The sequence below is a fragment of the Podarcis muralis genome, chromosome 3 (assembly GCF_964188315.1).
Source record: "Podarcis muralis chromosome 3, rPodMur119.hap1.1, whole genome shotgun sequence".
Classification (NCBI taxonomy): Eukaryota; Metazoa; Chordata; class Lepidosauria; order Squamata; family Lacertidae; genus Podarcis; species Podarcis muralis.
The window spans coordinates 32,083,059-32,108,777 of NC_135657.1; the positions used below are offsets into that span (position 1 = coordinate 32,083,059).

The following is a 25,719-nucleotide window of genomic DNA, read 5'->3' on the forward strand; positions in this document are numbered from 1 at the left end:
GCCCTGTGCAGATACGTGCAGGGAGACACGTAACTTCAGGGTGGCAGACAGGAGCTTTTGGGAAGGCGGCCTTTGTTAGACAGGGAGTCCGGGAACCCCAGCTTTGTCCGAGGGCGGGGACGACGCAGCACAACCCCGGGGGGAGAGGGAAGCCGCGCACGGCGGCAACAGCAACGTGCCCCGCTGCACATGCACCAACCCTCCTCCTCCTCTCCGCGTCCATGCCCAGCCCTCCCGCCACCGCATCGAGCGAGCAGCGCAACAAGGACGGGATGTGCGAGAGGCGGCGGGAGGGAACGGACGAGACGACACGCCGCCTCGGGATTGGCGGAAGCTCCGTCCGCCCCGGCTTCCCATTGGCCAGAGCGCGGGCCCCACGAGCCGAACACGCTCCCGGCGGCTTGGCAACCTCGGCTCTCGCGCTAATCCCCGAGCAGGGGAGGGCGGTGGTTTCGGCTGAGCCAATAGGCGCGCCAGGGGCGGAGCCTGGCCGCGGGGGTCTCCAGCCGACGGGGCGGTGCGGGAAGAGGGGGGGGGGAGGGAAACGCGAGTTGGTAAACAAGCTCGCGCACCTCGTGGTGCCGCGGGGCGGAGGCGAGCGGAGTCGCTGAGCGGGCACGACGCTGCTGCTGCTGCTGCTGCGAAGCTCTCCTGCCTGGGGAGGTAAGCGAGCGAGGGGTACGTCGGGGAGCGGCCCCCTTGCATTTTGCATGGAGGGGGGGGGACAAGTGAGGGGCGCGCTTGCGCCAGCGGGGAAAGGTGGGAGCCCAGCTTTTCCTCAGCGCGGCGCCCGTCCCCATGCACGAGGCCCAAAAAGTGCTGAGGGGAGCCCTTTCCAGTGGGCCACATCTCCCTCTAAGCCAGAGGTCAGCAAACTTTTTCAGCAGGGGGCCGGTCTACTGACCCTCAGACCTTGTGGGGGGCCGGACTAGATTTTGAAAAAAATAATGCATTCCTATGCCCCACAAATAAACCCAGAGATGCATTTTAAATAAAAGGACACGTTCTACTCATGTAAAAACACGCTGATTCCCAGACCTTCCGTGGGCCGGATTGAGAAGGCGACTGGGCCGAATCCGGCCCCCGGGCCTTAGTTTGCCTATCCATGCACGCACGCCTCCCCACGCAAAGGTTGGGAGGGATCCCGGCGGGGAGACCTTAAGTGGCGCTGGGCCAGATGCGCTCGGTTAACGGGGGGGGGGGGGCTTTCGGCGCCCCTTAGCAGCCGCGTTCCGAGTCGCCCTCTCAAGTGCTTGCGGGTGGGCGAAGCGAGAGGGACGACCCCGGGGCTGCACGTCGGTGCCGCTGCCGCTAACGGGGAGTGGAAGGGCCGCAGCTCGCGCCGGACACGGTCTTTGCAGCGCCGGAGCTGGAAACGGGAGGCGTGGCGCTCTTTCCTGCTTTTCTCGTCCGTGGGGCGGCAGCAGCAGCTGCTGCAACCCCCATCCCTATACCTTGTATTTGTTAATGTCCATCATCCCAATCTGCAGCCCCTCCCCAAATCTCCCCAGGCCTGCTCTTTTCTTTTTATTCGTTTTTCACTGTTAAAATATACGTAGCATATTTCAAATTGTCTGGTTGTCAGATGGAAGGGCTCGGTCTGAAACCATTTTACGCCCACCAAGGAAATGCTTAGAAAGCGTCGATAGAAACAAAGAAGGCAAAACCACTAGATCTGGAGGATTCAAGCCAGTAAGTAGGGGCGGGGAGAGAGGAGGAAATTCTCTTTTGAAGTCCCCTTCCAGAAAACTATTAGTATGGTTTTCAGAAGCCACATGCTATGTGGCAGGCGATCCTGAATGCAAAAAGTAGCTAAATTTCCCCCCATAAACATATGGAACCATTTTTCCTTGCTAGGTTAGGTTTCTTAATTTTTTATGCATTCCTTTCCACCAAAAAGGCCACAAAGTGATTTGCAACTAAAGTAAAAACGCTATAGTAAACTCACATAAACATTACTGTAAATAAATTTAACCATACAATATATTATTATAGTGCAATACAGTATAGTGATAATGATTATATCAAATGTCCCGATGATGTCCAAATGGCCTTGAAAACAAAAATGTATTTGTCACAGGCCTCCTTAAACAGTGGGCCTTCTTAAACAGAGGCTACTTTCATAATCAGGGCCTACTTCAGAGAAGGCCCATTTTCTTATCACCCTCCAGTTGTGGAGGTGTCATGTAGAGAAGAGCTTCAGATAATAGCCTCTGGGTCCTGGCAGGTTCATATGGGGAAAGGTGGTCTTTTAGATATAGTGGTCCCGAATTGTATAAGGCTTTAAAGGTCAAAACCAGCAATTGGTCCCAGAAACAAATTGGCAGCCAACACAGTTGGGTCAGAACCAGTGTTGCATGTTTCCACCTTTATGTTTTGGTTAACAATTTACCTCTGCTAAGTAGCCCTGCACTAGCTGTAGTTTCTGACCTGTCTTCAAAGGCAGCCCCACATACAGTGCATTGCAGTAGTCTAACCAGGAGGTAATCGGAGCGTAGACAACTGAAACCAGGTTATCCCTGTCCTGGTAGGGTTGCAACTGTGCTATTGGTCAGAGTTGCTAGAAGGCATTCTGTGCCACTGAACTCGCTTGTGCCTCCACTAATGGTGTTGGATACAGAAGTCTCCCCAAGCTGCACACCTGCTTCTGTGATTCTTCAAGGGGAGTGTGACCACACCTTTCCAGAGCAGCGTGAATTCCACTAGTGCCATCCTTTCTCACTTCTGGCCTCTCCCACTCCCCCAACTTCCCACACTTTTATTTGGGTTGTTCCCCCACCCCCATTACTTGAGTGTTACAGATTTGAATTTGCCAGCTGTCTCTGTGCAACGTGTCCATCTTGAGCCTAAAGATAATATGCACTAAGGCAATCCTCTTTCCAGTCAGCCCGATTAACCTTGCCTTGCTCCTGAGGTGAGCCAGCTCTGTACCACTGACCCAGAGCTGCTTGTATGACTTGGTGGCACAAGCCTAAATACTCTGCATTGCAAAAAGCCTCAGGTAGAAAAATGAAAGGTTTCTTTTGGTATATTGAATAAACATATATGGAGAGTATACTTAATAAATGTAGTGCGAACACAGCATAATTCCCCATTGCGTTGAGAAGAAGTGAAGAAAAGCACAATTTACCTGCTGTGTATTAGCGGCAATGAGATGGTGACTGAACATTTTAAGTGAGTGATGTCAGTGTTTGTTTAACGCACCTGCTGTGTAGGTTGTGGCTCTTGCCAGTTGCCTGATGTACACAGTGTGTCTGCTTGCATTCCAGACCCAATGAATTGGTCTTCCTTCCAGCGATTAGGGTAAATGCAAACATCTAAAGGGCTGTGATTCATATTTATCTGTGTTTATAGCTGTGGATATAGCTCCTTCGTCTATGCTTCCTTGATCTGCTTAATGCTTGGTACCCCCCTTCTTGCAAATCCTGTATTCTGTCACTTGAGCAAGTGAAAGGGAAGAGGGAGGGGACTTAATTTGTCTCAGGTGTTCATAAGAGCTTAGGAAGAGTCCTACTGGATCAGGCCAGTGGCACGTCTAGTCTAGCATCCAGTTTTCACATTGGCCTGCCAGATTCCCATGGGAAACTTGCAAGCAGAATATAGTTTATTAGCCAGAGGAATTGAAAACTTCCCTTAACTTCATGCGCACAGATCTTGGCTCTACTATGACCAGCCTTGCAGATAAGTGTGGAGAAATGACTACTGCACAAACATTGTATTTGTGGCATAAATCGACTGCATAGAGGAAAAAGATCCTAACAAAGGAAAAACCTGCCTGTCTGATGATCACCTGGAGGCAAGGGTGTTGCTAGGTACTTCAAAGACTTTGGTCACAGACCTGCACTTGCCTCTGGGAGAATTTAGTTGGCTGGCTGAGTTTTTTTTTTTTTTTTATTGACTTGGTAGTCTTAGGTGTAACTTGCCCTATAAAGACATGTTTATAAACAATAAAATGAAACAAAGCAACAGTACTTCCAGTACAAAAACAACAGCAATAAATATAGAATTATCTTATATAGTTACTTTACAGCAGCAAATAGTTGAACAGTAGATGCTTGCTGACATAAAAACATTTTTGGAGTACCTGGGTCTCTGAGGCTAATCTTAAAGCTCTGGCAGGCTTGTTTGAGGGGAAAGTACATAGTTCTTAAGATAAAATGGGACTTGGAAGACAGTGTTATCTACTACCTTGCTTGGTAGAAATCAGTGGTTTTGTTTTGTTTTTTAACAACCTAAGAGGCTAGCCTTTACATGCTTGCCAGGAGAGATTAGGGCTTTTCTTTTCTGCGGCCAACATAGAATCATAGAACCCCTGAATTTTGTAGGACTTACTTCTGAGTAGGGATTGCATTGCCCAAATGCAACCTTTATTGGATCAAAAATATAAAGCAGCCTCACCATCTTTGAACTATAACTGCTGGCTGAGGCTGATGGGAGTTGTAGTCTCAAAAATCTGGAGGGAACCTACGGGGGAAATGTGGGGCATAACAACAACATACAACAAGAACTGGGTTGGGGAAGGCTGATGTTAAAGTTCATTATTGGAGTCTTACTGTATTGCAGGGGCCAGCAAACTTTCAGCAGGGGGCCGGTTCACTGTCCCTTAGACATTGTGGAGGGCCGGACTATATTTGATTTAAAAAAAATGAACGAATTCCTATGCCCCACAAATAACCCAGAGATGCATTTTAAATAAAAGCACACATTCTACTCATGTAAAAACACGCTGATTCCTGGACCATCTGCGGGCCGGATTTAGAAGGCGATTGGGCCGAATCCGGATCCAGGCCCTAGTTTGCCTACCCGTGCTGTATTGTTCCAGCTTTTCTGTGATGTGTGCCAAGTTGTAGAACTCTGCTTAGCATCACCTTTGTGGAAAGCTGCTTGTGCTCTTAGTTTTTGTTCTAGAGGGAAACCAGATGCTGCTTATTAGTCTTGCAGACTGACAGCAGTTGAACTTTTAAAGTCTTAAGAATTCAGCCTTTCTGCTTCATTGATGTTACTACGTTAGATACGCATTCACCAGCCCTGGGCAGCCAAAGGGGTCTCTCTGTGTGAGAGGCTTGTGGGGCCTTGGACCCCAGCCTTGATTGTGCCCCTCTGAACATTCCAGTGTTAAAAACTCAGATATATATAAGCTAGGCACCAAATGGCTACTTAAACCAGGGCTACAGTCGCCAAAATGGAATGCCTACTTGCCGTTTTGGGGCCAGATGGCTCAAAAGTAATATTTTTCAGTAAAAGTTTTTGGTTCCTGAGATTTGTGGATTGTGCAGATAAGATATAGCAAATAATAATAATAATAATAGTAAATTATTTATACTCCACCCATCTGGCTGGGCTTCCTCAGCCACTCTGGGCGGCTTCCAACAAAATATTAAAATACAGTAATGCATCAAACATTAAAAGCTTCCAAAAACAGGGCTGCCTTCAGATGTCTTCTAAAAGTCTGTTAGTTGTTGTTCTCTTTGACATCTGGTGGGAGGGTGCTCCACAGGGCGGGTGCCACTACCAAGAAGGCCCTTTGCTTGGTTCCCTGTAACTTGGCTTCTCTCAGTGAGGGAACCGCCAGAAGGCCCTCAGTGCTAGACCTCAGTGTACGGGTAGAATGATGGGGGTGGAGATGCTCCTTCAGATATACTGGACCAAGGTCATTTAGGGCTTTAAAGGTCAGCACCAACACTTTGAATTGTGCTCGGAAACGTACCGGAAGCCACTGTAGGTCTTTCAAGACCGGTGTTATGTGGTCTCGGCGGCCGCTCCCAATCACCAGTCTAGCTGCCACATTCTGGATTAGTTGTAGTTTCTGGGCCACCTTCAAAGGCAGCCCCACATAGAGTGCATTGCAGTAGTCCAAGCGAGAGAGAACCAGAGCATGCACCACTCTGGTGAGGCAGTCTGCGGGCAGAGAGGGTCTCAGCCTGCGTACCAGATGGAGCTGGTAAACAGCTGCCCTGGACACAGATTTGACCTGCGCCTTCATGGACAGCTGCGAGTCCAAAATGACTCCGAGGCTGCATACCTGGTCCTGGGGCACAGTTACCCCATTCAGGACCAGGGAGTCCTCCATACCTACCTGCCTCCTGTCCCCCCAAAACAGTACTTCTGTCTTGTCACGATTCAACCTCAATCTGTTAGCCGCCATCCATCCTCCATAAAATTCCATAGGATGTGTTGCTAGTGTGTGAAAGCAGTCCAGATCCAATGGTCCTAACTTCCAGATGGTGAAGACATCAGGTGCCATTCTGCTGCTTGGACACCTTCACTTGGTCGCAAGCGGCTGATAGCCAGGTTCATAATGTGCCTGGTGAATTTTGGAACGCTGGAAGCAGCTCTGTCTGGCTCTCAGGACTTTGACCTGCCCACTACTCTGGACATGCCCCCCTCTCCTAGGTCAACGCCCTCACTGACCCTACTTTGCACCCTCCATGAGTCTGTTTGCCTGGCTGCCATCGCTTGCTTGAATGGAGGATTAAAAAAGAGTGTGTGAGAATATAGAAAGTAGCCGACTGTACAGAGGTTGAACTTCCATTTCATTGCTCCATCCACATTTGCCTGCGGCCTTGCCCTCCACTGACATGTGGCCCCTGGAAAGTTGCTCAGAAGAAGACTCTGGCCCTTTGGTTGAAAAGGATTCCTCATACCTGCAGTTTGTGGCCTCGTTGATATGGTTGAAAGGAAAGCAGAGCAATATGTTTGGCACCAGCTTGGCTGCAGGAGTTGCTGAAAGGAGGAGTACAGGGAATGTGGAATGTGTTGGGTCTACTGCTTAGACTTTTCTTCTCCTGAAGATATCCCCCAAGGCAGTGGAGGTTTAGGGTCAGAGTTTTTCTTCTCCTAGATGGGCTACCTTCCCAGGCTGACGAGGCCCGTCTGCCCCTCACTTCAACACCAGCTGCTGGAGACAGAAAGGGGAAGGCCCTCACCTTCCCTTGGTGAGTTTAATCAGAGAGAGACTGCAAAGGTCAGGAAGGCAAAGACAGAACTGTTTCTTTCAGAGGGAGGAAATGATAATGTAGAAGACTGTGGTTTCATGTCTTTAATCTAAGAGACTTCAGGGTTGCTCACGTTTCTTTACAAGGATCCCTTTAATCACTGCTGATAGTGCGACTCTTATTGCAGGCCAAATCTGCGTAAATAACATGCATGTATTTCTATGGCTTGACCAGGGTTGAAAGCCGTGACCCTTGTGACCTTGAAAACTTAGATAAAATATGTTCGTAGTCATTTATCTTATGTTGTTTGTGTGTATGAGCAAAAACCGATGACCTTGGAAAGCCACAATAGCCAACAGTGTTGATTCTTTATCTTACTTGAATTCAGTGATGAAATGCAGGAGATGGGGAGAGCAGTCAAGGGTTCCCATACAACCGTGTTAGCTGTTCCATGTTATTCCCAACTTACTATTATTTGACACATTGGAGATGTGTATCGTGCCTGTATATATAAAAGCAGGCGCCAGATGCTTTTCTTTTCCATGTGCTGTCACAGGCAACTGCTTTCTTTGCAATATTTAAGAGACTAAGAATAGACCTTGAATCTTTACAGCAAGAAGAATTCTTTTTGGCCCTCTCTCCCCCAAAATAGGCAACTTAAAGGCAGATGGTTCTGGGATATTATTTCACACCATGCCTGACAGATTGAAGAGCTTGGAGGTTTCTACTATTTTAGCCCTTGTTGTTAAGGATTGTGGAGAATGAAGATGGGAAATACGGAGCTGTGCTTTTAAAAAAAGTTTTCCCTCCTGTCCCTCCCCAAGTTTCCAGACTAGTAAGCTTCTTCCTATAAAAATATGCTTACGCTTTCTATTTACTAGAAAATCACTAGGAGTTACGGCATGAATCTAATGTAGAAGTGCACTTGGGTGTTACTTTTGTATTGCTTATTAGCCATTATTAATATAGCATTTGCGTTGCTGTTAAATTCCTTCCAGTCGTTTCTCAGCTTTCTTTGCGCAACATCTCTGAAGTTGCCTGGCCCCTTTGTGCCCATGTTACTAGTTGCAAACAGGTAACAACCCAGTATGTTCTAATGTTACTGAACGGAGCTTTAAAAAATAGGTCAGGCCTTCCTTGGTCTCCTTATTGGTGTTAAAATTTTCTGGAACTCCAGAGTGCATGCATTTCTTTTGGGACTTTGTGTAGGTAATATTTCCTGTGCTGGCACAGGTCTTCTTGTCTGCAGTTCTGGTTTGGCAAGAGTGGGAACCTACCTAGATGATGGGGCAAAGGGACTCAGCTGCCCTCATATAATTGTTTCAGGATGCTGTAGGAGATATTCCGGTACAGTGGTACCTCGGGTTACAGACGCTTCAGGTTACAGACTCTGCTAACCCAGAAATAGTACCTTGGGTTAAGAACTTTGCTGCAGGATGAGAACAGAAATTGCGCTGCAGCGGCAGCGGGAGGCCCCATTAGCTAAAGTGGTACCTCAGGTTAAGAACAGAGCTCCAGAACAAATTAAGTTCTTAACCCGAGCTACCACTGTACCTCTGGTTACGAACTCTTCTGGTTACGAACGCTTCAGGTTACGAGCTCCGCTAACCCGGAAGTAGCTGCTCCAGATTGCGAACTTTGCCCCAGGATGCGAACAGAAATCGCGCACCTCTGGTGTGCATGCAGCAGGAAGCCCCATTAGCGAAAGTGCGCCTCAGGATAAGAACAGTTTCAGCTTAAGAACAGACCTCCGGAACGAATTAAGTTTGTAACCAGAGGTACCACTGTACAAGGCAGTAGAAGGTAACTCTACCCAATCTCGTTGGAATGCAAACTACTTTCCATTCAAATCCACATACACATCCCTACCTCTGATCTTTGCTGCTCCAGCTCTCCCATTTTTCCAGTCATATAAGAGCTCCTGCTTCCTTAAAATTCTTTTATTTTCTTGCTTGCTGCCCCGTAGACATGGAACTCTTGCCAGAATATTTGCATGATGCCATCTCTCCCTTCCTTAAAAACTCCCCACGTTTTCTGTGAAGCCTTTTGCTTAGTCCCCTAGTTCCTGTACCCCACTATAACAGATCTTGTTTCTAAGCCTAAGCATATGCAACAGAAAACAACCACTTCCCAATTTACCCTACTTCCCACTTCATTTATTTTCCCTCTGTTGAATTTGTTGGAGGAACTGGATATGGAGGAAGTGGTTAATTTCCTTCATGAGCACAATTTACTCCATGGTCTGAGATAAGCCAACAGGTGCAAGGTCAGGCAAGCCAGTTGCTATGGCAACAGCCCAGTGCTGACTATATAAGTGACTAAGGCATGTCAGCTCTTTCGGTCCAGGGTTTTTGTGTAGTGTGTCTGTGTCAGTCTACAGAAGTGAGTCGGAGTCTGTGTTATGTACTGAATGGCTGGAGCAACGGAGATACTTTGTACTTATATATATATCTGTATCTCTGTCTGAAAAAGCCTACAAGCTGTATGTATATATCAATGTCCATAGCTGTATTAGTGAAGCCTAATCTTCTGCAGCAGTAAACTATTTTGGAAAGCAAGTGAGTATTGAGAGGTTGAGATCCATGCATTGTGTGGACTGGAAAGAGAAGGCCTCTTAGAAGCCAATCTGTGCGTGTGCTGTAAAGGTCACTGAATATTTTGAGAGTGAATTAGCAACTGTAGGATCGGGGCTTCACTATGTAAAAGGTGTTTGGCCCCATGTATAAGAAAGTGAGCTATATGGTTCAATACTATGGCTTTTTGTAAGGAAACACTGCATTTTCATAACATGATTATTCAGCATACTTGTCTTCCCATAACCCGTGTGTAGTTGGATAATGACCATTGAGGGAATACGGGATAAAATCTAGTTGGTGCTTTTGTGCTCATGGAAGCGGGTGCCTTCACTAATGAAGAGCGGGGGAGGTGATTCATCCCCCCACTTCCTTCCCCTCTCAGTAACCCTAAAACTAGTTCCAGAGAATTAGTTTCAGAGCAGGGTAGAAGCTGGGTTGCAGAGGCTGCCATGTTAAAGAGGCAAGAGCACCAGTTGAATTTCACCACGTGCTGTTAAGATGACAAATCTTTGGCTGGAGACCTAATTTGCATGCATGGAGTTAGGGATGCAGTGTGCTATATAATTACAATATTCAGCATAGTTTGCATCTCTTATTGCCAAAAAGGTCTGTTCTGGCTGTCTCTGCAGGTGAACAGTATGGCCACTTTAAATTGTTCTTATATGGTGAGTTGTCAGTTGGAAGCAAGCTGCCAGTTGGCAATGTCCTCACTGATTGTGCTTGTGTGTTTGTGCAGAAATTTATATCTGTTTCTCCTCTGAAGGAGATGCTCAAAAGAGGCCAGCAAAGTATAAAAGCAGACCACAAAAATAAAATTGGATAATAATCCTATCCCCAAGATAGCTAGATAAAATACCATGAGTCAGATGTAAAAGGAGCATTACAGAAGAGATCCAGGGATAGCAACTGAGAAAATTAAATAGCAACAGAATCAAAGGCTTGTTTAAAAAGAGTTGTTTTCAGGGCTGGCGAAACTTGGGGAAGGAGGAGGAGGATTTAACGTTGATAGTCTACATTTGGATGTCTGCTAATGTTAATTGGTGAGTCAGTTTTCAAGCATTCAGACAATTTGCTTGAATTATTATCGCTTGCCAATATTGTTGACAAGTAAATGTTGAATTTCACTAAATTTTAGACATCCACAGTGATGTATTTGTGGCAGCTGTTGTGAAATGAACTGATTATCTAACATGGGGCCAGTTTGTGTGAAAGCACCCTTGACTCTCTTGCCTGTGACAGAAAAAAACATTGCATGTTAAGAATTCTCTGTATTGGGCCCTCTGCACATAATTGAGCTTTGTTTGCTACTGATGGGGAAGCTAAAACTTTGATAGAAAGTAATGCAGCAATTGGCAGACTTGTGACAGTTTGTATAGAGTGGTCTTGTCCTATTAAGCAACTGATGTTATGAGAGGGATCTTTTGTTCTTTATAGCTTTTGTAGAAACACAACTCCTGGCTTTAACGAAGTTGAAATCTTCTGGGAGGGGAAAAAAAGGTTCCTACTTTTTAAAGGGAAACCTTGGGATTTAACAGATTATAAGTGTTATGAGAAATGTCTCTAACAGTGCACTGTCAATTTTGAGGCACAAGTTGAAGTTGGGTTTTCCTAGCTTCATGGTACAGAACGTAAAATGGTGAAATTCAAATGTTCACCTCACTTTTTGAACAATGTGAGCGATGGAAAAGTCCTGGGGTTGGAGCTGGGATAGGGTCCCTGTTGTCTTCCATATGTTGTTGCACTGCAACTCCTATCAACCATGGGCACCATGGCCAAGGATGGTGGGAGTTGTAGTCCAGCTATATATATCTTGAGGGCTATAGGAACCTCCTTTCTGTTTTAGAAAGAATGGGAGGCAGTGCTGTACTGAAAGGTGAAAGGGGTCATGGACCCAGGAGTCCAGCAGGAGGACCCAAGTGGCTTCTCTGTGACACAGGAGGTGCTGCTGCTCTGCTATCTTTCTCCACTTCAGCACTAACACTACTACTGATAGCTAGAGAGCCATGTTGCATCTGCTGGCTCAGTAGGAATCAGGTGACACATGGAGCCAATAGGGCTCCATCTAGTTCAATAAATCAGATGACTAGGGTGTGGCTCCTCAATCTGATTGCCTGAACATGCAGGCTCTTGGAGAAGAACTTGTAGCCCTCTTTACTGCACCTCCTGGTCCATTTCACTGCTGTTTGGCTTAGTGATTCATCAGAACCGGGACTCATGCTTAAGCGCTCTCCCTTCCAGGCATGAGCTGAGAAGAAACCCCATGTCTCACTATCTTGTGCGGACCACGCCTCTAGCAAACTCATTGTTCAGGCACAGATTGAGTTCTTACTGCCCATTCCCACTTCTGAACCCATACTTGGGGATGCCCCCCACCAATTGATTCATACTAGTTTTTTTTCTTTGGTCTGTTTCTGCTGCTGAAGTCAAGGGACTGATGCCAATATTTCCATCAGAGTAAGTAAGCTGTAATTGGCTTGTGGACGTTATCCTAGCAGGAGCATGCTGGCTACTTGTTTGGAGCGGGTGGCCGACGATGAGTAGGCTGCAGTTTTGTAATACTGAGCCTAATTGGGTGTAAGTGAATTATTTCTAGATCCATGACCAGCATAAATGAGGCTGCATTAATTCCAGGCGTGCAGCTGATGGCTACAATTTTGCATATCCCTAGACAATGTCTGACCTAATCATGATGATGTAAATAGAGTTGCCGGTCCAGAACATTCATACTTACTCTACTGATGTGTCTCTGCCTAAAATAAAGCAGTTGGCGTGCTTCCTCCTGGGTTGGATTTTTACCCCAATCTTCCTGTTGCCTCAGGCCTTTTAAGGAGAAAACTTTGTTGGCAGTGGGCTTGGGTGTTTTAGCAGCTTTAGGAAATAACTCTGTGCTCTAGTTGAGTACCCGGAACGAATTAAGTTCGTAACCAGAGGTACCACTGTACCCAGTTACAGACAACTGTATTTTTGTTGGTGGTTTTAGAAAAATGATGCTAACCCACCCTATTTTATAATATTTGTAACCAACCCCATCTTGACAGCTTGACAATTGAACCCAGCCATAAATCCCATTGCAGCAGCCATCGCTGCAGAAGCCATCGCTCTCCAGAACATCTGGAGAGCCACCACAGGTTGGCCCCTAATTGGTGTCCTTGAGCTCTTGATCCAGGAGAGTCAGCTGTCAGCAGAAGTATATGGGGGAAGAGGATTTTTGTCAAATGAAAGGACCTGATTTTGCTGTGCACTGGTCTTTGGTCTGTGATCAGAGTTTGAGGATTGAGGGAAGCCTTTGCTTAACTTGGGCTCTTCTCTGCTTCAGAATCTCATTTTATGTTTGATTTGTTCCAAGTGCTCCAAACATTGATGCAAATGAAGTAGGGAAAGGGCAAAGTGATTGTGTAACCCAGCCTGCAGTGGGGCGCTTTCTGCTCTTTTAATGATAATGTACCTGCTCTTCTGGAAGGAAGAAAACCTTCCAACATGCCCTTGTCTTTCAATATAGTAAATCTCCATAGAATACTTTACAGCATACTTCATGCTCAATAGTTGCTGGGAATCAAAGTCTTTTGCTGCTGTATTTCTTGATAACAGCCCACAAGAGTTCAGTAGGCTTTGAAATTCAAGGCACAGCAAGGTGAATAGTCTGCTGGCCTTTAATTTGATTTTTTCTTTCTTTTTTTAAAGATATGCCTTTTACAGTGATTGGTACAGATCCAAGATCTATTATCCTGTGCAATCTGCATTCATTCGCGCTGAGATAAGGGGAAGCATTTTCAGCATTGCTGAAAATGATATGAAATGATAAATAGCCCAGATATGTGGGGGGGAAGAGGAGAAAGGGCAGGCTGTGCACTTGGAAAACAAAACCTGCTGTTGAGCTCAGATGGGTAGGAGGAGGTTAGAATCTTCCTGATAATATAAACAGGGCCAGTTTGTCAGCAGCGCTCTGTTGATAATGAACCGATTGTTTCCTGCCCACATAGAGATGGGTTTGTCAAAACGTCTCTGAGGGTCAAAGATCCGCTGAAAGAAGCTGAGTCACTCTGTTTTTCTCTTTAGGGTTTGGTGGTTTGCTTAGGGAACTGCATGTCTGCTGTGTAGCGCTTCTGTAGCCTTAGCCCTGTTGCAAGCCAAGGGTGTCTAAGAGATTGTGCTGGTTCATAATAACCACGTGCTATTGGCTGCTATGGTGCTCGGTCTGTTGCGTATAAGAGGGAGAAACTGGCATAGAATCATAGCATTGTAAAGTTGGAAGGGACCTTGCCGATTATCTAGTTCAGGGGTCAGCAAACTTTTTCACCAGGGGGCCGGTCCACTGTCCCTCAGACCTTGTGGGGGGCCAGACTATATTTTTTTAGGGGAAATGAACGAATTCCTATGCCCCACAAATAACCCAGAGATGCATTTTAAATAAAAGGACACATTCTACTCATGTAAAAACATGCTGATTTCTGGACCGTCCGGAGGCTGGATTTAGAAGGTGATTGGGCTGGATCCGGCCCCCGGGCCTTAGTTTGCCTACCCATGATCTAGGTCAACTGCCTGCAGTGCAGGAATATGCAGCTGCCCCATACAGAGATCAAGCCTGCAAACCTGCTGTTATTAGCACCATGCTCAAACCAACTGAGCTATCCATGGCGGGGGAAATTCAAGGTTTGCAGAAGGACAAAAAACATTTTTGGATAAACAACCTCAAGCGTGGGGATCCCCAAACAGCTCCTTAAGCATCTGCTGTGGCCACAGGATGCAATTTGAGATGGGCGAAACAGAAAAAGAAAACCGGGGGTTGGAGAAGGAAAGGAATGAGCTACTCTTGAAGAGAACCCTGGAACAGGAGCGCTGTACACTACAGCATTTTGTCGTGAGTCCCAAGGCTCAGTGGATATTTGGACCGGGATTTTCCCAGTCGTTCATTCATTCATTTTATTTGTATGCGAAATCCTGCTCAAAGCAGCTTACAACAAGGAAACAGGGATGCGTTTCAAACACAACAAAATCAATTTCATAATAGCATAGCAAAACAATAGCGAATATAATAACATACCAAAATAACACATCCCACTACAGCATGTCGGTACAGTATGAGAAACTTAATCCCAGGGTTGTGTGTTCGAACCCCACATTGGGCAAAAGATTCCTGCATTACAGGGGGTGGGACTAGATGACCCTCATGGTCCCTTCCAACTCCTCCGTTCTACGATTCAATGAAATAATAAGATTACTAAAACAGCATTCAGCACCCAATAGCAAAAATAACAAGGGAGCTTCACAGTTTCACCTTAGTCCTAGAAAATACTCCTCCTATGATGCTGTTCAGTCCTATCTCTACATTCTAAACCACTACATCTCACTGGTTCTCATGGCTCGGGGAAGAGTTTAAAATATGTGTGAGAGTTGTAAAAGGCTTAGGTTAGCATCAAAAGAGCCCTTTTCTCACATTTGCCTGGTTTAGACATCAGACTAAGTCAGCTATTGCAAACCTAGTGCTTTCCAGATGCTTTGACGAGACTGGACACCAAACATCTGGAGGACACCAAGTTGACAAATGCAGTGTTAAAGCATAGGTGTTCTTGTTGGTTTTAATGTGAATGGATAACAAACTGGTGTGCACTGTGCTGAGTTCCTACTAAGTTCCTCACCTGCTCATCTGATCAATGTGAACTCATGGTTTGCATCATGCAGAGTGAGTTTGATTTGTTTCCTCCCCTAGCGTGGTAAATGGGTTAGCAGGGGCTGGAACAAATTGTGAACTGCTGAGCAGCTTTCAGATTAAACCATAGTTTACTATCAACATGATGTCTGCAGCAGGCCATTAAAGGCCTGTGCCATCCACTGAATATTCCTCTTTTGGTTTTGGAATGGTATTCATCAATCCCAAATGTTTTGTGCATCCTTCTTTAACTTTTCAAGTTAACAGAATTGGGCCTCTCTGTGAACGTAAGATAGAGCCTTGTTTCTATGACATTTTCATTCCAAGGAAGCATGTGGAATTCTGCCAGCCCTGAGCTCCGTCCAGTTATTTATCTGCTTCACGTTTAAAACTAACAAAAGGGAACTGGCCCTATTTCCTCATCGATATATTTAGCTGGTGGAGAGCTGAGTACATGTTGAGCAATAGAAGTTTGCTACTTGTTTCCTTTGCAGCTTGTCCGTTAACTTTATTTTGGAAAACGGGTCGTTCTAAAAGATCTATTCTTTCAGTGTGGCTGTTTTTTCTTCTTCTGTTGTTTCAATGCCTTGCTTGTTTTCTTCCTCCTGATTTTGTTATGCTCAGCGGAGTGTTGCTGGCAGTGTATGCCAGTGAGGCTCCTTATACAGAGTACGATCACTGGCCCATCTCTTCCAGTGCGGGCTGCTCTGACTTAAAGTGACTCTCTCTCGCCTTGTAAGTGGCTTGGCTTAGTGGTTAGAGTGCTGTACTAGGACTGGAGAGACTAGTTCAACTCTCTGCCCAGCTATAGGAGGTCACTGGGTTTTGGGCAACCTTGAGCCTGTCACTGTCTCTAGCCTAACCAACCTCACAGAGTTATTGTGGGGAGTGAAATGGGGAAAGGGGAACTGTGCAAGCTGCTTTGAGCTCCTTTGAGGAAAGGCAATGTAATGAATAAAATCAGTAAAAGGCCTTTCCTAGTCCTTCTACTGAAGAGCAAAACAGAGAAATACTCTCTGGACAACTAGCACTCGGAAACAAATGAACGGTCAGGGGAATAATGGTAAATTTTTACTAACACACACACACATATACATACAATGTGTTAATGAATCAGAGCAATATCAATGCAGTAATTAAAACACCATCCACATGTTAAGTGCTATTTTAAGTGATTTGATCCATTTTAATGCAGTCACTCTGAATGTTAAGAAATGCCACAAAAGAAGACTTATGAGTTCAAACATGTCTATTTTAAGCAATTATTCTGGTTAGGGTGTTTGTAGCTAGTCACAGCTTTCACTAATTATATCATTTAGTATTTATACTCTCTTCCAAATACTTGTGAAAATGTCATGTGCACTAGTTAATTCGTGTTTGTAGTTTACTTCAGCTCTTGACCAGAGGTTGTTGAAAACTGACCCTGGGACCTCCTGCAGTCAATGCATATGCTTAACCCCTTTAACCTGTGGCCTCTTTCCAAACCAGGGTTGGGTGTATTTGTCCTTCAGAAATGCTGGATTTTTATACCTTAAGCAAGAGGTACATGGGTGCTTTAGCTGAGATTCCTGCCTAGCAGAGGGTTGGACTAGATGACCCTCGGTGTCCCTTCCATCTCTACTGTTTTATGATTCTATGATCATGATTGCTTGTGGGAAGGGCCAAAGAGCTATGCAGGGCGCATAGAAATCTGGGGGTATAGTCTCTGGCTTGAGAAAGAGAGAGAGCCCCAGATATTGCTTGTGCATCTTAAGGATAGCTGGACCCAAGTTAATTCAAAACCTAATGGAAGCAAATAATTTCCCCTTAATTCCTCTTTGCTCTGTGTTGCAGACAGAGCCTTCTTTGTATCCAGAGTTCCCTGATGAAAGGCCAATTGTGGCACTAAGTTGTGTTAGGTTCTGTTTATTTTTAGTAAGATATTCTTCTTTACACTGCTGTGATTTAAATTTTTGCATAAGGGCTACATTTTTTTTAAAAAAAACCAAAGAGCTGAGATTCTTCAGGATCCTGAATTCTCTTCCCAAGACCTACTTTCTTTGCCAGTGGGTTGTTTGCCCAGAATACGCAAAGCCCCTGAACATGACAAAATCGTGCAACCATGGAACAATAATTTCAGGTGAAAGAAGCAAGACTCTGGGAGTAAATCCTTGCTTACAAAGAAGAGGAGTTTATGTTCCTTTTGCTGAATTTGTTTGTCAGGGTGTTCCTGGAACAGGTCCCCCCCACCCCCACTTCTTCTTAAGGTGCTTATTTCCATTCCAGAGAAGGTTCCTGTCTAGGAAGCAACTCTATGGTGGCTGTTTCCTGTATATTGACAGTGACTGCTTGCAAGGAATCATGGGAAGGATTTGAAAACACAGTAAATAACTGTATGAGGCACCTCTCCTTGACGTCCATTTGGGTGCGAGCTGTACTTCATAAACATTAAAAAGGAGGAGAAACTGGGGGCAGCGGCTGGGAGAATAAGGGCATTTGGATTATCACAAGTCATGTATGTTGTATACAGGAACTCCTCTGTCTAGGGGAAGCCATCATGAAATGCTACCTCCATTCTGAAGTTTATTTGGCCCCTGTTCTGGCAAACGTTTGGAATAATTTGTGAACATGGCCAAACTGGTGATGCTTGTAGACTGAAGAGAGATGTGTGGGTGATCTAATATTGCGCACAAGTGGATTTCCAGTTGAACCAACAGAGTGTCCCCTTCTTAAAGTCCCCTCTCCCACTCCAGAAGGTCTCCTAGTTTATACAGAACAGATTTTGGGGGAATATGTTTGAGGAGCCTGTGGGCATCGGGGAAGTAGACGCCTGTTCTGCCACTGGGTAGGCACAGTTGATCTGAGTTTAGGCACTACAGATTTTTGTTGCATTTCTGTAAGGGCACTTGAATCTGACACAGAGGCTGCCTTCACACCATACATGTAAAGTACCTCCCCCTGCAAAAGAATCATGGGAACTGTAGTTTAAGGGTGCTGGATATTGTAGTTCTGTGAGGGTTAAACTACAGTTCCTTTGGGGGGGGGGCGGTTGCTTTGTGGATCCATACTGTGGATTTAATGTTTATTTCCTTGGAGTGCTTCAGCTAAACTTCCTAGGACAGTTCTCTTACCCTGAGGCTTTTACTCTCTGCAGATAAATTGGGGTTCATTAATTTGTGGAATGGCCCAGGTACCCTTTTCATTTTCAATTTGCCATGTTTCCAGATATCTAACATCTGTATTTGTTAAGAGGCTTTCTTTCAGCTGAGAAGAGGGCTTTTGACTGGTCAGTTTTGCTAAGCAAACAGCTCCTCTGTTTGTAAACTGTCCTTGATATTTTTTCAGGCACTGGCATTCCTGCTCTGCTGTTCATTGTCTGCCATAAGCCTCTCATGCTGCCTATACGTGACTGATAAATCACAACTTTTTCAAGGTAGTTTTTTCCACTTCCACTGGACCAGCTTATTTGTGCGGTGGAACAAAGGCTTATGACAAACCAATCTTCTAATGTCAACAAGCAGTGCAGACTCTTAAAAAACGGTTACCTGGAGAATGGTTGAAACTCTGGCAGTTTCCAGGTTAGGGTGTAGCCAGAATTCTAATTGCTCAGTGTTGACTTTTCACAAGGACAGTAGCTGGTGAATTCACATCAAAGGGGGCCTTTAGCCATAGATACAATTCCCTGCCAGCTAGAGCTGTTGGCTTGCTGGGGGGAACTGCAGAACAGGGATCTGCATTGGGATAGTGAGGTCTTTATGCATTTTGCAAATGCTACTTTGTGGGTCCGTAGCAATTCCCTTGTGTCTCTCAAACTGCAGCAGATAAAAGGGTCTGAGCAAAAGTTTCTTTTCAATAGTCCCAAAGACTGCTGAGTACAACTTCTAGACGATGTGGCAAATGCTTATTATAACATGGTTAATTAATTGCTCACATTAGAACAATGTTTCTTAAATATTAGTCCTCTGAATGAAAGAACAATCCTGGTTTTTGAGACAAGTTCAGAGAAATTTCAAAAGGATATCCTAAAGTTTTTTTATTTGGTGTCTCTGCACGTGGCTTTTTTCTTTTCGTGCCATTTCCTACCCACCTAAAATCCTCTGGGCTGCAGTGTTGAAGGCTCTTCCAGAGGCAGCAGAGGTGGTTTCCAGACAACTGCTCAAGCCCAAATGCAGTTTTCTTTTACATGTGAAGTGCAGACCCTTGTGTTGTGGCATAAATTGCATTGGAGATGTGTTCCATTTTCAAAGGGGGGTTGCTGTGCCATGTGGGGAAACATGATGGAAAGACAGGAGGCAAATTCCACCATTGGATATGTTTTAAGTTGAAAGAAAATGTTTCCCTGGGGTAGGTTGTCTTAATGACCATAGAACAGTCTTCCCCAACTTGGTGCCCTCCAGATGTAGTTGGATGACTGATTGTAGTTGAAGTTCAGCAACATCTGCAGGATCATAAGGTTGGAAAAGGCTGCCCTAGAATGTGTGGCTTCTTGTAGGGAAGAGTGATGCCCCATCTTAGGCTTACTTTACACCTTTCACAGTGAGGAGAACTAAACATTGAAAATATTCTTCTGAGCTGTTTTCACAAAAGTCTTGCTGGTAGCATTTTCAAGTCTAAGCTAGTTAGACCATGGTGTCTCTTTGAGGGCTTGGCAAGTTTGGCTACATTCTATGAAGCTTGGTTTTAGTGAAACACAAAGTGTTGAGGAGACAATCCCCTGGTGAACTGGTCAAAGCTTTGGGGACAGGGTTGAGGACCCACTGACTTTCTCATAAGTACTTGGAAGATCCCTGCTCCTGCCAACCTAGCAGTTCGAAAGCACAAAGTGCAAGTAGATAAATAGGTACCGCTTTGGCGGGAAGGTAAACGGCGTTTCCATGCTCTGCTCTGGTTTGCCAGAAGTGGCTTAGTCATGCTGGCCACATGACCTGGAAGCTGTACGCCGGCTCCCTCGGCCAGTAAAGCAAGATGAGCGCCGCAACCCCAGAGTGTTCCGCAACTGGACCTAACGGTCAGGGGTCCCTTTACCTTTACTTGCAAAATAGTCCTTTGGTTTTGCTGTACTGCTTGTAACTGTTGATTATAAGTGTTTGGGGGCGGGGAGGGAGGCTCGTTTAATTTCATTGTACACAGGTTGTACAGTGACAATAAAGGTATTATTATTATTATTATTATTATTATTATTATTATTATTATGGTTCTGTTTTCCAGCACTGGAAGTGGTCAGTCATGGCAGGCGATGCCATCATGGTGATGCGAGGACTGGCAAAGCTCAGCAAGGCAGTTCTAGAAACACAGACGGTACAGCTTCGGCAAGTTGTCCTTGGTGGTGATGCAGTAACCATGGTCAGGAGCTTCCAGGCCACTGCTGAAGAGCAGTTCAGTGCTGCCATGGGGAAAATGCAGGTAAGAATGTGTGTGTTTGTGTGTGTGTGTGTGCGCGCGTGTGCGTGCCCCCCGCCATATCAGTAAGCATTTAGCCTGGTTTTGGTTACTTTTCCTAGCCTCTTGTCAGTGAAATGCATGTGAGGTTGCAATCATATACACATTTAACTGGAAGTAAATTGAGGACTGCAGCCTGTAGCAGTTGTCAATTTATGTGTCCCTCTAATCCAGGGTAGTTCTCCAGATGTTGCTGAACTACATCAGAAAGCATGGCCAACAGACAGGGGTCTTGGGCGTTGTAGTACAGCAATAACTGACCAATGGCTGCTGTAGTCTCACTACAGTTGTACCTCTGGTTACGAACACTTCTGGTTACGCACACTTCAGGTTACGAGCCCCGCTAACTTGGAAGTAGCTGCTCCTGGTTGCAAACTTTGCCCCAGGATGTGAGCGGGAGGTGTGCGTGTAGCAGGAAGCCCCATTAGTAAAAGCTTGCCTCAGGATAAGAATGGTTTCAGCTTAAGAATGGACCTCCGGAACAAATTGAGTTCATAACCAGAGGTACCATTGTATTCTAGAAAGTTGACATAACTGAAGGTGCTGTTGTTTAAAGATCTGGCAAAAACTTTTGCACGCTGTGAATTTGGGTAATAGAAATGGAAATATCTTATTGCTGGATCTTTTGTTTAGTTTGTTTCTTAAAATTTATATCTCACATTTATCATCCCACAGGCTTTCTCGGCATCTGACCTCATACAACCCTAAAAACAATATTTAAATAAATCACATGCCCTTTTGAAAGTACATATTATTTTGATTTCAGGCAAGTTGATATCAGGAAGGGCAAGAATCAGAGAGGTGAATTAAAGTAGAATAGAAGGTGACTCAAGGAGAAAGAAATTGAGCAACAAGAAACCCTAACCTCAATGGCTATGTCTGTCGGTGCCCCTTTTGATGCGGGTTCTGCTTGTGCTCCCCATAGCAGCTAGCTAAAATTTAAAAAATGCACATTGATTATGTGAAATGCAATTATCGTCATGTGTAGTTCAGCCCTTGGTGGCCTATGTATTATTTTTCTTTAGCAATTGCTTGGAGAAGAGGGAAGCTGCCTTTTCCATGGATGTGCAATGTCTGCCTAAAAAACCTGTAGTTATTTTTGTTTCCTACTGGGGGTGGGGGTGGAAATGTGAAGTGTTTTCCAGTAAATTACTCTTTGTTTTTGGTGGTTTTCCTGCCAACTTCTGATACTTGCAGCCTTTTCTAAACTATTTTTTATTAATGTTGGAAGAGAAGTGTTTCCATTGTGTTACCTCTGTGGCGGTGTAGTTAAATCGGCCAAGAGGTGTTGTTAAATGGCATTCTGGAAAAATCTGTTACCGGGACACCTAGTTCTCACAATGTAGAATATAAAGACCTTTTAATTTATTATTACTCTTCCTTTTTTAAAAAAAGGCTTCCAGCTTTCAAATTTTCAGAGAGATCTTTGCCAAAGGTTTGGAAAAAAAGAGGGGAAACTGGAGAGAGTCTCCTATTGTGAAAGAAGTCTGAATCATGATACAAATCTTTGGAAGCACTGAACGTGTAACTTGAAAAAAAGTGTTTTACAAAATAGGTGTCCTAATCAACACTGCTCAGTGGTTGTCTCCAGTCACAAGCACATTAAGCAGCTGATACATGTAAATATATTATTTGTTGTGTGCATGAAACATACTAGATTTTTACACCAATGGCCCATGGTCACAGGATAGGGTTAGCCTATGTAGACTGAAAGAGAGATATGAAGGGGAACTGCTAGGCTAGACTTCCTCAACTCAATGCCTTCCAGATGTTTGGACTACAGTTCCCTTCAGCCCCAGCATCATACAGCTGTTCTGGTTGGGGCCGGTGGGAGCTGTAGTCCAAAATATTTGGATGCACTAGATTGGGGATGGCTAGGATGGCTGTTCCCTTCATAGCTCTCTTTCAATCAGGATTATGTCTCTTTCCCGACATCATGTGGCCCACCCAATCCATTGATAAAACTGCTGAGTTCTACAATGTCTCAAAATAATAAGAATAGCAATTCATAGTTGTGCAGTGGGTTGAATCCAAAGTTTCCACAAGTGCAGTTCTGTTTGATGGATTCTCTGCTGAAGGAAGGAGGTCAGGAGGGAAGTGACTGTTTCTGATTCCTCCTTCCCATTGCTCCCCCCACCCCGAAAAGCTGTTCTGAAAAAATCCAAGGCCCCCTGGAACTGTGCAAGAGGTGATGTGGTGGGTGATGTGGCTGCATGGGGAATGGGTAGGAGATGATTGCCTATCTCTTTCCTCAAGCAGAAGCTTCCACTGAATCGCAGAAGGAGCTCTCTGAATCATTATAAACATAGGTTGATGTACACCATTAAGCACATTTGTGCAAAACGGTTTCTGCTTCCAAGGAGGCATACTGACGGAAGTGGCACACCTGGTCCTCTCATGTTGCGGGATGAAGCAACCCTGCTTCAGGAAGCATTCGGGAAGTGAGGGATAAATGAAGACAGGAATTGGGGTCGGTGGAGGACAAATACCAAAAGTGTTGGCTGTAGAGAAGGGGTGGTGGCGGTGGCACCATCACTTGGAGTGAATTATCAGCATATTGCATACATTTTGGTTCCTTTATATGTAAGTCTATTTATAAACCACTAAATCATACAGATATCAAGACACTGTATTATAATCACGATTATAAAATCATTACTGTAAAAGTCTTAATTATAAAATCATAAAATACAGGAATGACCAACACTGATTCGGATCAATTCTCTAAAATACTTGCTGATACAAAAAAAGAGTTGTTGTTGTTGTTGTTGTTGTTATACCACCCATAGATCTTGGGGCTGTTCACAACACAAGACATTGAAATATCAGAATTTGTAGGTGTGTGGAAAGTGTTTTGTCTTTTCAGGAAGGGAGCAATGTGAGTGACTGTGAGAGCAGTTTACACCTTATTTTTTGGCTGAGGAAAAACACCTTTCAATGTTCTGTTTGCAGGATCTGGGCAAGCAACAGGAGAACTTGAAAGATATTGGTGAGGACTTTGGAAAAGACGAGAGCTTCTCTGAATCGGAGCTGGGAGGTGCTGCAAAGGACTTCTACCCTCCCCCTCTAGAACACCCTCCCAAGTCTGATGGTGCAGAGGGCCCGTCTCACTCGTACGTTGCCGGAGGACCTTTACCAAACGTCGGTGAGAGCGGAGACCCTAGTGTGCGTTGGAACCCCATCTCTGCCAAAGTGAATGCAAAGCTCTTTGGAGGCTTTAGGGACCCTTGGAATCCTTCTGCTCCTGCTTGGGGGCAAAGCCGGGCTTTTCACCAAGACCATTCCTCGGTGGGCGGACTCACGGCTGAAGATATTGACAAAGCCAGGCAGGCGAAAGCAGATCCACAACAGAAGCCGTACAAACAGATGGTACGTAGGCTGTGTAACACCACTGGAAAATAGGAGTTTGTTTTTTTAAAAGAGTATTATCCTTTCTTTAAAAACCAAACCAAACCAAACCAAACCAAAACCCTGCCCTGCCAAACTTCTGTGCGATGAACATGTTTGGGTAGTAGTGGGAGCAGTGCATTATTTTCCTTTGTTTTTAATTATCTTTGGTTTTTTTTATAAGATGTTTATTAAAGTTTTCAATTTTATACAAACAAAGAGAAAAACGTTAAAGAAAAAGAAAAAGTATTAAAAACGCATACAGTTCAGAACTTAATTTCAATAACATATTTCCCTGACCTCCTCATACTTCCCCTTCTTGTTTTCTAGTTCAAATTATTTGTCCAGCAAATCCTTATCTCCTAGCATTACAGCTAAATAACACCTTATTTTCTATCCAACATCTTAAATTATTGAAACTTAAACTTTAACTTATAAAAAACCATTTTTCCATATTCTTTTATACCATTACAGCTAGAAACCACTTAATTTCAATCCAACATCATTCAACATTCATTAATATTGCAGTATTTCTGTAAATAGTCCTTAAATTTCTTCCAATCCAGTTTTTAATTATCTTTGAGGCATGTCTGCTGCTCAATTGGTAACCGCATGGGAAATATGCCAAGAAATGCAAGTTCCTTTTCTCCCAGGTCACTTTGGGAAACCAGGCCACGCATTTCAGTAACAATACTGAGAGGACACTCTTTAAATTTAATCTTCCCATTTTAACAGGTGGGGAAAGTGAATAACTTGCCAAAGCCCGTGGCTTTCTTAACCTATTATTTTCCTTTTCCTGTCAACGTGGTGCATGTCTTGTATGACACTCAGATGGGCTTCCATTTACAGACCACCAAGATGTACAGACCACCAAGATTAACACTAGGTTAATCAGAATGCTGAACGTGTGGAGATGTCTTTCCTTTGCTCCCTTTCAGTTACCTTTCGGTGGGCAGAAAAGATGTAACTGGCTTCTTTGGTTTGTAGTTATAACTTGTTTTGTTTTTATTGGTTTGTCTCTTTATTTTAACTTAACATATGAATTGTTTCCCATTAAAAAAACATCCCAAGGTGATTTTAACAAGGAAAACCCATCAACACTAAAAACATACTTAAAAACAAATTCAAGTCCAAAAAAAATAGGATAAAAAACACCTTCACTTAAAAGGTTTGCTGAAAGTAGAAAGTCTTCAATAGGCACCAGGAAGACAATAGAGGCAACACTTGTCTGATATATACTGGAAGGGTGTTGCAAATATTATGTGCCACCACACTAAAGGCCCAGTTCCTACATCATATGGAATGGGCCTTTCCTTCGGATAAGTTGGTTTACTGTTGCTTTTATACTGTCAGCCCTCTTGCAGGTCTGCTCGTCTGAAAGGCACACTAGAGAGAGGAGTTAAAATAGATGATAATCACATTTTTGTTCAGCTCTGCTTTTCAAAGTGAAGAGAGCTGTATTGTAAATATCCCCTTGCAATTAAGCAAGGCGGGCTAGCAACTGTTCATTTGTTTAGAGAATTCAAAATGCACCCCTAGAAATAGACCTTTGCTTTTTAATGTTTAACAGGTGTTCACCTTCCCTTTACTGGACACTCAATACTCTGCTAAATGCTTGGGATGGTTAAGAAGTTGTACTTGTTGTTGTCGTCGTGTGTTCTTGTGCTCCTCCAGCTGAAATTCAGAACAGGTGCAACCCAGGTTTTCTTGCTACCCCTCTCTGCCTTGCATTTCCTTTTAAGAGACGATTCTGTCT

The 25,719-nt window shown here is 44.5% G+C and overlaps 1 protein-coding gene across 2 annotated transcripts in view; it reads left to right on the top strand.

The window, feature by feature from the left end:
- Positions 1–522: 522 nt before the first annotated feature.
- The window catches only part of COQ8A (coenzyme Q8A), a 56,720-nt gene continuing 31,523 nt past the window's right edge, over positions 523–25,719 (top strand). Inside the window, exons 1-3 of one of the 2 annotated variants that reach the window (XM_028724494.2) lie at positions 523–663; positions 20,346–20,540; positions 23,529–23,945. In XM_028724494.2, coding sequence (XP_028580327.2) covers positions 20,364–20,540; positions 23,529–23,945 — 594 coding nt within the window. In that variant the 5' untranslated portion in view covers positions 523–663; positions 20,346–20,363. Of the gene's footprint in view, positions 679–20,345; positions 20,541–23,528; positions 23,946–25,719 lie in introns of both variants that reach the window. The other variant, XM_028724495.2, reaches the window with a different exon arrangement.